General features: G+C 45.1%; 1 protein-coding gene across 1 annotated transcript in view; it reads right to left on the bottom strand.

Annotated features, from left to right (window-relative positions):
* The window catches only part of LOC121080429 (netrin receptor DCC-like), a 137,565-nt gene extending 122,854 nt beyond the window's left edge, over positions 1–14,711 (bottom strand). Inside the window, exon 1 of the mRNA XM_040578448.1 lies at positions 14,624–14,711. Within this exon, the coding sequence (XP_040434382.1) occupies positions 14,624–14,711 (88 nt within the window). The remainder of the gene's footprint in view (positions 1–14,623) is intronic.
* Positions 14,712–15,964: the final 1,253 nt, after the last annotated feature.

Below are 15,964 nucleotides of genomic sequence, written 5' to 3'. Positions count from 1 at the left end.
TGCATGAATACTTAATGAATATGTATGAATGAGTTTTATATAAGGTGTATGATTTTGAACCATGGTGTGCGTCGATCGTGAGGGGACTCACTCACGCACCCGGCCGTCAATAAAGAAGTGTCTGCTTATCTACATCACATTGGTGTCGATAAGTTCTTCATTCCAAGATTTCGGTAACAGTAGGTACTGAAGGGAAAAAAAAAAGGTAGAAAAGTACTTGAAAATCCATTATTACCTATCTGCAAGAGCCCAACTACTACGTTACACCTGAAGTCAGGGCAGCCTGGAGAGCTCTCCCAATACCACATCATGGCATTGCACCCTTGACTTCCCCAGAATCTTCTCCATTTCTACCTCAAGCAGCAAACACTAAACCTGACTCCTCTAGACCAGTGTATAAGGAATACACTACATCTTATACATAAACCTATTTCAGCACCTAAAAAAAAATAGTAATTAATTCCACAATATAAGCCAGGATAAACAGCTGCAGCCTTCGTTGAATTAAGGGAGAGAAATCTCAGACTTGATTAGACCCCACCACACCTCCCACCCACCTCCTAGGTGCATAAAACTAAGAACTGTCACCTGAAAAAAAAAAAACAAAACAAAAAAAACCAAACAGAAGATCCACATATGAAATTTAGAAGAGTTTTAAACTTGCCACAAGAAACCAAGCTCTGCTAGCACAGCTCATGAAAGGCTCGTTGACCATGCTCTAACAGCCCAATTGCCAAGACTATTTCAACACTATGTCTCAAAAAAAAAAAACCACCCTGCTTAAAGTTTCTTATTATTGGGGGCTTCTTCCTAGGGAAATGTGAATTTCTGAGCGAAGATTTCTGTATTAATTGTATCTTCACTAATGACAGCACATGCTTAGGTGTGGACATCCATACACATACCCTGAAACAGAACTGAGCCTAGGGAAGAATTGCAAAAAACACCGACAATTGCAACCTCTCCCCCTACTTTTCCTGATGGTAGGTGTACTTTGAGGCTTAAGGCAAACCTAAAAAGAATGTCCTTGGATCGCTTTTCTCCTATATAGTACTAATCTTGCTTAAAACCACCAGGATTTCAGTTGGTGCCCCAGCCCCAGTCACCCACTGCCCCTGTGACTGCCACCCCAGGGGCAGGCGGCCGAGGAATCAGGGCAGAGCACCCCACACCCACGCTGCTCCTTCACACCCTTTGGGTGCCTGCTGCCAAAACTCCCCCGCTCCCTGAGAAGGTGACCAAAACAACCCTCCAGCTTCGGGATGCCTTTCCTCCCAGGTCATACACTGCACTGTGTTGTTTCTTCCCACGTTTTGCAGACTCAGGAGTGCCACTTCCAAAACCGCCTCTCCAGCTACCTATTGCATGGCTTTTTCAAAGCTGGAAAGGTAAAGATGATCAAAATGTTCTTTAATATCCCTCCAAACCCTGAGGCAGCTCCTTTGCCATTGCACATTACGGTGTCTCCTCTCTGAAACTGCTTCAACGTCAAGCTACTTGGCCATCTTCGTACGCGCTCAGAAACAGACCCACTTTAAAAGAGAGAAGCTAAACCTACAATTTAAGCCCCACTGTGATAGCTCAACTGAAAGCAAAGGCAAGGAGAAAAAAAAAAAAAAAAAGGTGGCACCCAGGCAGGAGAAATAAACATTAAGAGCTCTTCTAAAGCTGTAGAACGTGCTTGTGCTTTCCACTCCCAGGTTTTCTCTCAGAGGGAGCAGGTCTCTCCCTCTTTTTTTTTTTTTTGCCAATGCCCTTAGTTTTCCATCAGCACCTTCTTGCAACCCCTCAGAAATCCAAGTCATTCAACAACTAAGAAAAGGCCATGGACTTCAGTAGTCACCGAGATGTGGAGAACGCCCTCCTCCACATCTACACCCAGCCCCAGGCTGATGCTCCCTAGTTTACAGAACCCAACCTACACCCATAGTGGTTGTTAACCCTTTCATCCACCACCTGCACCACAGCAGGGACATCCTTGCGGCTGCCTCAGGACCCCCTGCCTTCCTGGGACTCCCTCCCAGAGGCTTTACAAGTCAGGACAAGAGAGGGAAGCACCCTTATAGCTGCTCTACCTTCTACATGCACGCTCACAGCTCTCAGTTAAGGTCCAGCACTCTCACATTTGAGGACTTCAAGGGTGTTAGAAGAGTACTGCAAACCTGAGCATCCTTTAGCCAAAGAAAAGAGGAAAACTTCAGGTGAAAGACCCCTAGCGTCGGTACCTCGCTGCTTTAGCCACCCAGACGTTACCCTGTGCGATGACCTGCTTTGTGAGACAGGAATAAAACTAATGGGCTTCTCGCCCTGACAGGCAACATCAGAGTAACTTCCAAGGTTATCATTCTCCAGGCCACAGAATAAATTAACATTTAAAAGATGATCTCTGATGTGCTGCTTAATCAGTCCCTTGCTTTGAATCCTCCACTTCCTGTTCTGGCTTTGTGAAATATCATCTTCCAGGGTGGGGGGGTTTCCCCCCTTCATGTTCTGCATCATTTGCTTCCATTATAGAGAGGGAAGAGATGTCACAGTTGCAAAAGCATTTGACTGGGCCACCCCTGGAGCCGCCTTCTTTTTCAAATAAAGATTAAGAAATAAGACTTCTGCACACAGACCATTTGAAATCCGTGGATGCAGAAATACCCCCCAAGTCTAACTAAAATTTGGTAGCAGAGCACTGTAGCTGAACTAAGTCTATTACAATGAAGTGTATTTATGGACACTCAGAGTATACATTTTCTCAGAGGATTCCCCCCTCCCCCCCCCCCCCCCCCCCCCCTTAATCTGCAGAACCTGCATATATTAGCTTAATGGCCAGGCTAATAATTTACATGCTTAGGTATGTTATTTACATGCTTAGGTAATGCAACATACACAGCAAAACTTGATACAGTTTTATCTGTCTGCCCAAAATACACTAACACAAAGCTTAATATATATTAAAGAGGAGAACTCTTGTTTTAATGTTTTTATTATAACTTATGATGTGCCTCCTGGGGTGTTAAATATATCATTTCAGCTCTATGAAATTTTGAAAATCTCGCCTCGTCTGCATTTGATGTTCAGATGTTGAAATAAAAACTCCTGCTTCAAGAAACGTACAATGCAACACACAAGCGCGTGGTACACTGCAACATTGTTCAATTTTTATGTAAAAATGAATATGTAATTGCAGGAGCGGTCTGCAAACTAGGACCATGCATGGCAATCAGTTAGCTGAGGGGAATGTGCTCGAGCTTGTAGGTCATGAACCCTGGGAGGACGAGGAGTGTGAATAGACACAACAATTAACATGATGAGGCATGTTTACAGAGCACAGGGGAGTGGGAGACGGATGGCGCCAAGGAAAGATAACACCTTGCAGTTAATTGATGGTAGTTAACCACCAATCAGGGATTGCCTAGTATGCAAGGCTTAGCTTCAAGAACCAATCTGTTTAAAACGCGCAGCTTCTGAATGTCTATAAAACCTCGTGCTTCTGTACAATAAATTGACATTTGCTTGCATCAAGCTGCGTCCCGTCTCTTCATTCGCCGCATGTAATTTTTATCAGGACTTTGTCATGACGTTCCAAGATGATTAAATTTTTTAAGTTGTGCTATCACAGGATTTTGGACTGCACTGAGGTAAAAGCGCTTGTAACAACTACTCCATGATAACTCTGCCATATTCATTGAATTGTTACAAACACATGGCAACCGGCTGGCTGATTTTTACTTGAAAGCTTTAGTTTGATAAAACCAAGGTGTTCAGGGGGCTTATCACTAAGTGTAGTGCCTCCACACCGCAGTATCCCACTGCTTACATCCAGAGTGCCCAAAACATCAGTTACAAAGAACTTTTGCTGGGTACAATTCATGTGCAACACCTAGAAAAAGGGCTTTATCAGGGACAAGTCCAAGAGCACGGAATAAATCCATCCTGCATCCCATGTTCAAGCCACCCTTCTATTTTAAAATCTGTCGCATAAGACAAAAGTAAATGAACCCATTAGCAAACCAAACAAGCCAAGGTCCATGTATACGAGACCAAGTGACCCACATGCAACACTTGGGTTTGCCACATCACCTTACACACTCTGTGCTCAGATTTGGCCAGGCTGCAGAGGTTAAACGAACTTTCATGAATGAGCACGCACACACTCAAAGATGCTCCTTTCCACCACCCCTCTGACTACTGAGGGCTCTGAAAGCACTTAGTGATTGGACCCCATCTGACTCCTTCCCCAGTAACGATATTGGGGATAGTCCACTCAATGAGAGAACAGCTCCATAGGTGACCCCAGGCGTTCTCTGGCCACGAATGGGACACTCCTTCCCCTCCTCCACCTGGGCTTCCTTCTCTTCAGCTCCAGCAATTGGGAAGACATGAGAGCCAGGTTGCCCTACTGACCCTTAAAAAGAAAATCACTCTCCTCTGCCAGATTAGATTACTTGGAACTGAACATCAAAGCACAAGGCAGAAGGTAAGAGCACAACTACTGAAGAAAAAAAGACCAAGGCGGTCGACGGCTGCCTACTGTTAACCCAATGGGGGCAGAGAGGACATGCTGGCTAGTCTATATGTGATAAACGCAGTCATGATTCATGTCAAAAATAGAATGTACTGTGATAAGTGTAATTGTTGTACCCTGATGTGTATCTGGGACCTGTGTCACAGTTGTGGTGGGTGGGCATATGTGGTTCTCCTTTGAGACAATGTGATGGCTTCCCCTTCCCCTGAGGCAATCGCTGCTTGGAAAAGCCCACCAAAGGAGATAAGGAAAGCATGCCAGGGAAAGCCCGCCAAAGGAGACAAAGACCTTGAGATTCAAACAAGCACGCCAAAGAGGATCCAATAGGAGGAGAGGGTGTGCCCTGGCGACCCAATGGGGAAAGAGCAGGATGAACATCCAGCGAGAAGAGATTGGTCAAGATCCGGGCATAAAAGATGCTGCTTTTAGGACTCAGGTGTGCGTGTGGTGGAACTAATTGAGTTCTCTGCGCACCCAGCGCTGTTTTTGCTTATTGTTTCTCAACCTAAATTGATTGAACCCAAACTAAAATTGTTTTAATTGTTATCGTTTATTGTCGCGACGGAGGGAAGACACAGTCACTCAATATGAGTGATCAGCAGACTTCATTTATTGTACCTTACAGTCACCTTTTATGCCTTGTTATAATTAGCTCATACATATTACAAAAGTTAAGCTCATTATTGGTTAGTTGCCTAAATATCAAGCCTCCCCCTAGTTTCTCTTCTGTAGTTATCTGTTCCCACCTACAACATTCTTTTCCCACCGCGATCTTCCTGTTACTGTGTAACTTTTGCTTTACTTCAGATAAGCTGAGAGCGATGTGCATTTTTGTCCAGCCAGCTGGACTATGTCTATGAGACCTTTTTCAGCTAGCCAGTTATCCACAGTTTATAACATATATAAAATTATTTCAACTACATGCACCCATGGTTTGCTTGCCAGGCTCGTGCACTCAGTGAAACTCTGTCTGTGGCAGCCTCTGGAGACAGAGCTCATGGTCTCAAAGCAGATCATCTGATGCCAGGGGCAGGCATGCTTGCCTTAGCACAGTATGAGCGATTCTCAGTGCCTAATTTTAGCCACTTCAGGTGATGAACAAAATCCAGTCTCCCCAACCAACAAGCCCTGCAGTACACACCACTCCAAGCTTATGAACTGATTTAAACTACCAGTTCATGGGAACCAATTCAGAAGATCCAGTTATCCCTGGAACAAAGCGAGAGCATCGTTTTGCATACAGCACAGAAGACGCACAGCACAAGGGTACCTGGCTACATTTAAAAATATGGGCAGTATATCTGAGGAGGACTGAGGTTTGCTCACAGCTGCAAGATAACAGCATCTCTTCTGGTCCAAAGCCTTCCAGAACTTCAGGTAGCAGCCTCTGCAGACCTTGCTGCTGTCTGTGCAAAACCCAAAGAGAGCCTGGTGTTTTCTTGGCGACAACAGCAAATCGGATTTTCATTTTGAGCACCCAGAGAAAACTGCTTAACGATTAATTGCACTGACTTGACTGCATTTTTTTCCCCGCTATGTGCTTTTGTTTCAAATGCTTTAATTACATTACCAGAAAATCATATTGTTTGCTGGCTTTTGTCAGCTTCCCTCAAGACAACTGATACCTGCACTTGCCAATTTGCATATGAGTCCCACAAAGAAAGAAAAAAACATACAGCACTACACCTACGGACAGAAGCCCAGCATCATTGGTACTTCCCATATATCACGTTTAACATACTTCTCAAGATTAAAGGAATGTAAAAGCATAGTCAACATGCAAGCTCCCGGAGAATATCTGTTCTAAGGCATCTGAAAGTAGCATTACCGACTAGGCTGTTACCATAATTGTGAAAAATCCCATTAAGTTTTCAACCAGGTCTCAGGAGAAGCCTCTAGTGGAGAGGAGGCTATGTTAAGTTCATTTCCCCAAGGTACGCCACATCACCAGCGTGTTGCTGGTTTCCGCATTCTCCCCAGCAGATACTGTCTTTCTGACAAAGAAATTACTCTCACAACCATTAAGTAGATGTCCAAAACATAGCACATTTCAGCTTTGCCAATCAGAAGTTCCAAAATAGTGGATTTGAGGAGTCAGCTGAACATGGTCCTAGGGAACAGGGCTGAAACTCCATCCCGACAGGCACAGTATGCCAAAAGCTGCCTGCTCTCACGTCTCTGAGACCTATAGTGCAACAGCTTTGTCTAGTAAGTTATGAAAGAGATATTCCTACACTGATTCTTCAAAGCTCCATCCTCCTCCTGACAGCACTTCCATCCGCCGCATCCCACAGATAGGTTTCGATGGAAGGGATTCTACCCCTCTGCTCTGGCTAGACCCTCCTGCAGCGCTGTGTCCAGCTCTGAAGCCCCCAGCATAGGAAGGGCATGGAATTGTTGGAGTGAGTCCAGAGGAGACCACAGGGAGGATAAGGAGCTGGAGGACCTCTGCTGGGAGGCAGGCTGGGAAAGCTGGGGTGGTTCAGCCTGGAGAAGGTTCCAGGGAGACCATCCAGCACTTTCCAGCACCTAAAGGAGCTGACAGGGAAGCTAGAGAGGGGCTTTGTACCAGGGACTGTAGCGACAAGACAAGGGGGAATGGTTTTACACTGGAAGAGGGGACATTTAGCCTGGATATTCAGAAGGAATTGCTCCCTGGGAGGGTGGGAGGCACTGGCAGAGGCTGCCCGGGACAGATGCGGGTGCCCCGTCCCCGGCAGCGCCCAAGGCCAGGCTGGGGCTTGGAGCCACCTGGGCTGGGGGGAGGTGGCCCTGCCCTGGTAAGGGGGTGGCCCGGGGGGGCTTTGAGGTCCCTCCCGACTCAAACCATTCTGTGATTTCACAGTCCAGATCAGCAGAAGGAAACACAGAAGAGACACCTGGCTGCAGATGTGGGACTAAATATAGGTGAGCAAAGAGAAGTAAGTTTGGGGTATATAACTGTAGAAGCAGAAAACAAAACAAAAATCAAGTCAACTAAATTATTCAATCATGTTGTTATTAGACTAAATCACCTAGATAACATAAAAATGCATGGGGAAGAGGACAAGGAGATCAGGACAGAGCAGTGAGCAACACCAAGCATAAGGAGGAAGAGAAATTTCCCCCTGGGCAGTGAAGGAATGAACAGCCAAGAAGCTGGGAAAAAGAAAGGAAAGAAAGGAAGAGAACAACAACAACAAATAAAAATCAATCCAGCACTGAATCCAAGCCAAGCAGAAGAAAGCTGAAAGGGTAGAGTTGAGTGTAATATAAACACGAAAAGGCCCACAGATCTGTCCAGATGCAGGTTTTTACTAGTCATTGTGGAAAAAGTCAGGCTGCCCGAAGGAGATGTAAGCCCACGGAACAGACATCCCTGCTCCGATGAATGGAAAAAGGAGAGCAATAGCTGGAGAGGGCAAGGACATGAAAAGGTATGCAACGGAGAAAGAAAGATGTCAGGTGAGAAAAAGAATAAAGAGCAGGATGAAGAAATAATGAAGAGAGATACGGAGTTAAAATATCAAACAGAACACATTAGTTAGCAAAAAAGAAAATCCCTTGGGAGAGCTTTAAGCCAGAGAGACAGGCAGAAGGAGCAAAACCAAAGCCAGTATTTAAACAGTTTGTTGTTGTTCCCCCCCCCCCCCGAAATGGCGATGCATTTAGGGAAAACAGATCCAAGGAAGAAGCTAGAGTGAAGGGGATTAAAACCAAAAAGGAACACACAAACAAAAACCAGACTCCATGAATGACAACTCTGTGCTAAATTTAAGAGCATCCTAGCTCAGACCAGCCTATAGCACAAATGCTGCTGCTCAAACACACATGACAGCGCTCGGAATAAACCCACTTCTGGGGAAGACAAAACATTTAGACAGGGAGTTTTTTGTTTTCCTATTTGTTCATTTCTTAAATGCATTCCTCCTTCCTTGGAGGCCATTTAATAATGCAATAAATTAATTTGTACTTTAGGGTGAACTCTTTAATCCTTTTTGTTCTCTCCCCTCCCCATCAAATGCATACTACTCGATTTGCCTGTTTTGGCTGAAACATTAATTACATATTATTTTGGACAGGACAAGCATAGAGCTTCAATCAATCTCAATAACTCGCATCAGGAAGGTGAAAACCATTGTCCAAGCTTATCAGGACAATATAATAGACACAAACAATCAGTAGCACCTGTTGCGGGTGTGATTTAAATGAGGCATCCGAAACCAAAACACACTCCGAAATTTACAAAGAAAGTAATAAATATCAATTATGTTAATGATACACAGACAAATTGTTTTCTCCTGGTTTTGTTAGAAACTAGAGCCATGTTTGCACTGAAGGATGAGCAGGACTGATCTGGCACATCCGACCCGGAGAGCGGGTTATCTCCTGCAACATATTGGGTGATACCGCTGCCAAAAACACCACACACATACCCACCAGCAGCAAACTCCTATGACTTTACAAAGACTGTTCTAGTGGTTGGTTATCATCCCATCTGCAGCCTTGCACAGCATCTTCAACGTACCAGATGCTACCACTGTGCCTTGGGTTGCACGGGGGCCCTCTGCCAGGGCAGGTCCCATGGTCCAGAGTGGCCACCCAGGGCCCCACAAAGCAAACACCAAAAAACACTTTACAAGTGTGCCCACATCTCCTGATGCGTACCCAAGACCCCCCAGGTAAGGAAATAAGTTGGTGGTATCCTCCTCCCATCACCGTGTACACAATCTCTTTATTACAATGTTCGCTCTATTCCCATTTACAAAACAAAGACAGACAGTTTCTCATTCAGTCCTTGAAATTAAAATTCTCCCACTTCTATTTAGTGAAAGGCTTCTGGGAACACCAGAATGGTGTTCATTAAGGAAACAAACTGCAGTGCTACAATAATGTATGTGAACATTAAAGAAACAAATGGGGACTTGACTGCAGATGTAGAGCCCTTCCCTCCTTGCACAATGGAAGCACACAGCAAAGCCAATGGACTGTGTGCCCTGAATGCATCAATTCAGCTTTTTTAAAAACCCAAAAGAATTAAGATTTTTTTAAAAAAGTCTAATCTGAGCATAATCTGAGTCATAAAACATCCAAGGGCAATCGAGACTGCTGTTGTGAGGGATAACCAATGAATATCAAACTGCTCCCATCACACTCCCTTAATGCATCAGCCTTCCCAGCAGAAAAAACCCACTCCATTTCATTTCATAATAAATCAGTTTCCTTGTTTTACTTTCTTTTGTCTGTCTCAACTACAGTAACAGAAAAATTGAGAGGCTAGACTAGATGACCTCTCGAGGTCCCTTCCAGCCTAAGCTATTTTATGAATTGGGAAAAAAAAAAAAAAAAAAAAAAGACAAAAAATCTGGCACCCAGCACCTCTTCAAGGCGAGGAAGAATCCAGACCTTGGAGAAAAAAAAAGCCTAAGAAAAATCACTAGCTAGAAAATGAACCTCTCTTTTGGGAGTTTGTCACATATCACAAGCCTCAGTACATTGGATTTGTCTCCATTTGAGCACCTTCTAATTTAAGCATATCCCTACATCCCTTCTATTTTTACTGTCAGCACTAGAGGCACGATTTTGATTTCACATCAACTAAAACTTGAGTTCCGCATGTTTTGGAAATCAAGCCCAATACATGATGGGTCAGGTTTTGACTTTGATGTCCATTTACATCCACAAATTATCTGGACCAAAATATAATTCAATATTATATTTTCATGTCCGCATCATGACAAAGAGAGCTTTCCCTGAAAACCACAAAGTAAGAGAACCAGCTTTTGTGGCAGGTCAATGTTCAGAAGTCGTTCTGAAAGGCATAAAGATCCAACGAAAAAGCATTAAATATCATTGTAGTTAAAAGGCACCATATAGCCTAGGAGAGACGTCGTCCAAGTAACATCCCATGGTCTCAGTATGGGTTTACTTGCAGGATATAAACTTCAGTTGGGAACTGGCTTTTTGCCACCCACGTACAGTAATTTCTCATCACACCTGTCCTTCGGGCAGAAATATCTTCAAAGCCCCTCATCCTCTGCCAGCTAGCAAATACCAATTGACTGAGCATTTCCTAACTAAGAGGGGGGAAAAAAATTATAAAGAAGAAAAAGGAACCAACTCAGCACATTTTGTTCACTGAGCACAGGGAAGAGCAGAGCTCCTCTGCCTGGGCTTCAGTGCCCGTGCAAGGCTGGCCTCCAGCAAAGACTGGCAGGTCACGCTGGGAAAGGGGATAAGGCATCCCAAGGGCTTATTCTGTGACCCAGCAGCTGAGGTTTCATGGAAAAAAAGTTTCTGTGGGGAAATCCAAACCATTTCTGCTCAGGAACCCAAACACCTTGCATGAGGTGAGCCCTCTGCCACTCTCACTTCCAGGCATGCCACAACAGCGGATTCGCTTGCCCTGGGCTGCGACGAGCGAGGGAAAGCAAGCAGCCGACTCAATGTGAGTGATAAAGCAAGCTTCAATTTATTACGGTGCGATTATGTCTTATATACAGTTTCAGTTAATTATGCTTACTAGTCATTTACTGATTGGCTAAGCTCTAAAGGTTACATTTGCATAAGACTTCCTACTTGCGGTTACAGCGGGCGGTTACAGCGGGTCCGGGTTACGCCTTGTTCTTCATACTTGCTTCCTTAAAGTTGTTTTTCTGTTTTATACAAGGTCAGCATAATCTTATCTCACTTCTCTCTTTCGCAAGTCTGGTAACTTTCCACTGCAGCTGAGCTTCTTGGTAATTTTCCACTGCGGCCTAGTTTGGTTCACTCCAGACTTATGTCAAAAAGCCGTATCACCCAGTCCTTCCATAGAACCGTGGCCATTCTCTTTCATCCATTCTGCAACAATTCCCCCTTTTTCTTTTTGGACAAGGAAAACTGGTCCAGTTACACGTTCAAATAATTTTCAAATACAAGAGAGAGCACAGCTTAAACATACGAGTGCAATGCTAACAATTATTACTATAAGCAACACACTTTACAACAGCCCTTTTAAACTACCAGAAGACCGCCCTAATAATAGAGCACCATAACTTTGTCTATTAATTATCAGAGGTCCTCGGACATGAGTTGCAATTTTTTGTGGTCGGTTGTCAATTAATGTTGTATCTACTGCTGTTGCCAGGTCCAGGCCGAGGCTCCCTCGGGTGGCGGGTTGTAACACGGTGTCTGTCGATAAGAGTTGGTCATGTCTCCTGGAGGGGGTGTCGTGAAGGTGACAGGAGTCGCGATTGGGGTCGACGCGCTGCGGCTCCTCGCGCTCGGTTTCCCGTTTCCCGTCTGCCGACAGACGTTGGTGTTGTGGGTTCCTTGCTGACAATTTTGGCACCACACTTGACGTTGTCAACATCGGTCACGGGTATGTCCTGGCTTCCCGCATCGATAGCAGAGGAAGTCTCGGCGCGTGGTGGTCACTGGCTTCGGGGGCGCGGTAGCCCCAGGGGGGTGCAGAGGCGCAAGCGCTGCAAATGCCTGACTTTGGGCTTGCACTAAATCTCTCCCTACTGCTTGGATTGCTTCCACTAGCAAGGCTTGCTGACCTACTGGCACCCGACTCATTCGCTCTAGCATTGTTTCTACAGAAGAATCTAAGGGCAGGGTTACTAAAATGCCTTTGGTGTAACTGTTACTATTCTCCAAAATACATTGGCGCAATAACGGCCCTTTCATAAAGTTAGGTGTATCTGGTGGGCTCACTGTGGAGGCCTGACTCATTCACTGTACTACGTAACTGACTTAATATTTTCCAATCAAAGCCTCCCAGGTTCCCTGTCTTTGGTTAGCGGCATTCATCTGATATGTTACAGGGAAAGCTTGTAGGGGGTTGACTTGATCAGCAATATAAAATATTCCCTGAGCAGCCACTTCTTCTTGTGCTATTTTTTGCCAATTAATGCGTGCAGAACACAAGAGTTTGTTTACTGGATTTTTTGTTCCTTTTTTTTTTTTTTTTTTTTTTTTTTAGAATTTTGTATTGACTGCCCACTGCTATTTTCTTCCTCAGCAGCACTTTCGTCAGATGTGTCCCCGCCCTCTGGCCCCCCCGAGGCTACTGCGCCGAAAAAGGGGGGGGGGGGCGAAGGACACGAAGGGTCTATAGGTGGTACAGTGGGCTCTATAGGTGGTACAGAGAGCACTGTTTGTGATAAAGGGGGTATTGGAATGTGATTTTCACATAGCATAATTTTTCCTGCATTAAGATCTGCGCTTGCAAGTCGGCTTGTTACTGCCGCAGCAAGGCGCTTTTCTGCTTGATATCTTTTTATACAATTAGTTACTTCACGCCATGATTTCATCAATTCTTTTGCTGCCTTATCGTCATCTATAACTAAGTCCCACAAGCAGTCCCTAAACGCACGCCACTCCTCTACTTCAAACATTTTTTTGGGGTCTGTAAAAAACCCTTTCGCTTTTCCCATAGTAATTAACCTGGCCAGATCTTTTAAAGGGCCTACTCCCCGCTTTTCTAAAAAGCATCGTAAAAGTGCTAGCGCTACCTCTTTTTCCATTGTGCACTCGTTAAAGTCCTCTTTGTTGCTGCCTTTTCCCTTGGGTAGCAGCTCACGGACGGCGAACCCCTTCTTAAGTTATCCTGGGTCCAAGCACGGATCGGGTACGATGCCAGCATCAGCCGATCTTCTGCTCTCTGGTCGCTGCTACCAGTGCTTCTCCGTCCTCGCTGTCCGGTGAAGAACAAGGATGGGGGGTCCCTGTTCGGGCGCCACTTGCGACGAGCGAGGGAAAGCAAGCAGCCGACTCAATGTGAGTGATAAAGCAAGCTTCAATTTATTACGGTGCGATTATGTCTTATATACAGTTTCAGTTAATTATGCTTACTAGTCATTTACTGATTGGCTAAGCTCTAAAGGTTACATTTGCATAAGACTTCCTACTTGCGGTTACAGCGGGCGGTTACAGCGGGTCCGGGTTACGCCTTGTTCTTCATACTTGCTTCCTTAAAGTTGTTTTTCTGTTTTATACAAGGTCAGCATAATCTTATCTCTCTTCTCTCTTTCGCAAGTCTGGTAACTTTCCACTGCAGCTGAGCTTCTTGGTAATTTTCCACTGCGGCCTAGTTTGGTTCACTCCAGACTTATGTCAAAAAGCCGTATCACCCAGTCCTTCCATAGAACCGTGGCCGTTCTCTTTCATCCATTCTGCAACACTGGGCTAGCTACAATATTTACCTTAACACATTGGGAAGTTTCTCATCACATTGTAAGGAAGGATATAGCTTTTATTAAGTGTTTTGTTCCTGTGCGCTCCTTGAACATATGCTGTATTTCAATGGGAGCAAAGATGCAGAAGGAAACCCCCCCGTAAGGTTTACCACTCCCTCTCCTCCTTGGTATATGCGTCTTCTGCTGAACAGTTGTAACTCCACTCAAGGGACATTTTCTCCTTCTTAATTCTGCTCTGAGCTACTTGTCCTCCAAAGGACAAGAAGTCTCTGACTTTCTTCCACCCATAGTTTTTACACTGCTCTTTACTCCTCTCTTTTCCGCTCCCCAGTCCTCTCCGTAAAGGCGAAGACGCTCCCTCCAGGCTATCACAGCAGCTGAAGGACGCTCCCCTCAAGCCCCTCAAGAGCTGGATCATTATCTAACCATGGCCAACAAAGGAATCTGACTATACTCCCCCAGGTCCCCCTACCACCAAAGCACTGAGTAAGCACTGAACAAGCCCAGATACAGTTAAAGAGCAAAGTCAAGGTACCACCAAGTATCCATCCCAGTGTCGGCCACCACACTTGGTGTCAGGAACAAGTTCACAAAGAGCCCTTCTGCCCTTCTCCTGCCAGGATCGGTGGTCCTTGGCCGTGCAAGAAGCTGCACTTCTCACACCCAGCTTTCCTGGCTACTTGCACAAAGATGCTTGATGGGAACCCAAGTGGCTCAGTACCAACTGCATTGATTTACGCTTGATTCCTACTGCAGGTCTGATGAAGAAAACTCCTCGCTGTCAAATCACCACAGTCACTCAAGACAGAGGGGTCCTGTTGCCTTCAGGCAAGCTGGCCCAAGAGCTGGCATCCACCGAGGCTCACAACGCCTGGAAGCCACACACCGAGCTCGCCGTGCAATCCTGGTTTCACCACGGACACTGTTTTCTTGTCTCACTAACCTGTATCTGTAATGACTAAACGGATACATCTGTACCGCTCCTCGAGACCCTCGAACATCACCTTCTTCAGGGTATTGCCCAAGTTCATGTCCAACTCTGCTGACCATCTGCTTTAACAGTTGGGTTAAGAGGAGCAGCACAGCACCCATAGGAAGGCAAGCCCTTCACCCGTATAGCCACGACGGAATTACTATACAAAACCCCCAGCTGTTAAATACATCTTCTGAGACTAGGAAAAGATTAGAAGACTGTGCACAAAATGTAGTCACTTAATAAAATGTTGTGCAATAGTAACTTCCATTCTATTTTAAACACCGAGCAAATAAATCCAAAAACACCCTGATGTCCTATTCCCAAACTGAGAAGTTTCCCCATAATAAAAGTTAAATTTTAGAAGTTTGCCAGCTCCCAGGGAAAACAGAAGGAGCAGTCCGGCATTATATTATTCACTTGAACGAGTTTCCAAATTGAAATCACCAAGATTGTAAATATAGAGTTGTAACTACATGGGAAGCCATTTGAAATAATTTCAGAGCTGAATATTGCCATACGGTCCTGTTGATTTCAATGAAAAAAACCTACTCATGTGGATAATACTGTGCAGATGGGGCAGCAGCTTTGGGGACTTTTGCCAAGACTCTGCCTGCTCCTGGCCACCCCGGCAGCTGAACGCCTTTCCATGGCAAGGATTTCTGGGGTGCAGGGGGCGGGGGGAGGGGCCTCTATACCAATAGTATTTACATCTTTTAACTGGGGAGGCAGGTTTACGTTGTAACCACACGTCTGGCGTGTTTCTCTATTTGAGGTTCTGGGAAAAAGCAAAACTCAAGGCTGTTGTTGGGAGGGTTTAGATTTATGGTATCAGATAAAAAGCAGGACCAAAGGAAATGCAAAAGAAACCAAGGCTTGTAAATAGAAAAAAAAAAAACAACAGCACACAAACCAACCTTTTTTGGTTTGAAAAAAAAAAAAAAAGAAACCAAGGCTTGTAAATAGAAAAAAAAAAAAACCCAACAAAAAGAAGAAAAAAACCCACACACAGAAGCCCCACCACAAGAACATACAGACACAACCTCGCAGTCCCTGTCCCCCCAAAGGGGCTGGTGACACACAGCCGACGGAGGTGAAGCCTGCACCAGGATAGATGGTGCATGTCCTCCAGGAAAAGCGGGGAGTTGCTGAACTGGCCCCACACAAAGGGTTGGAGTCCAAGAGAATGTCAAGGGGTTTAAGAAGGAAGGATTTTTTTCCCCAGATCCTGCTTCTGATCACTCTTCCCTTTACACCAGGAGGTTGGCTTGCATAAAAAGTGTCACTGACCCTACGCGAAAGGATTTTCTC

The sequence above is a fragment of the Falco naumanni genome, chromosome W (assembly GCF_017639655.2).
Source record: "Falco naumanni isolate bFalNau1 chromosome W, bFalNau1.pat, whole genome shotgun sequence".
Lineage (NCBI taxonomy): Eukaryota > Metazoa > Chordata > Aves > Falconiformes > Falconidae > Falco > Falco naumanni.
Note: the sequence above shows the minus strand (reverse complement) of the source record. Positions and strands in the feature narration are given on the sequence as shown.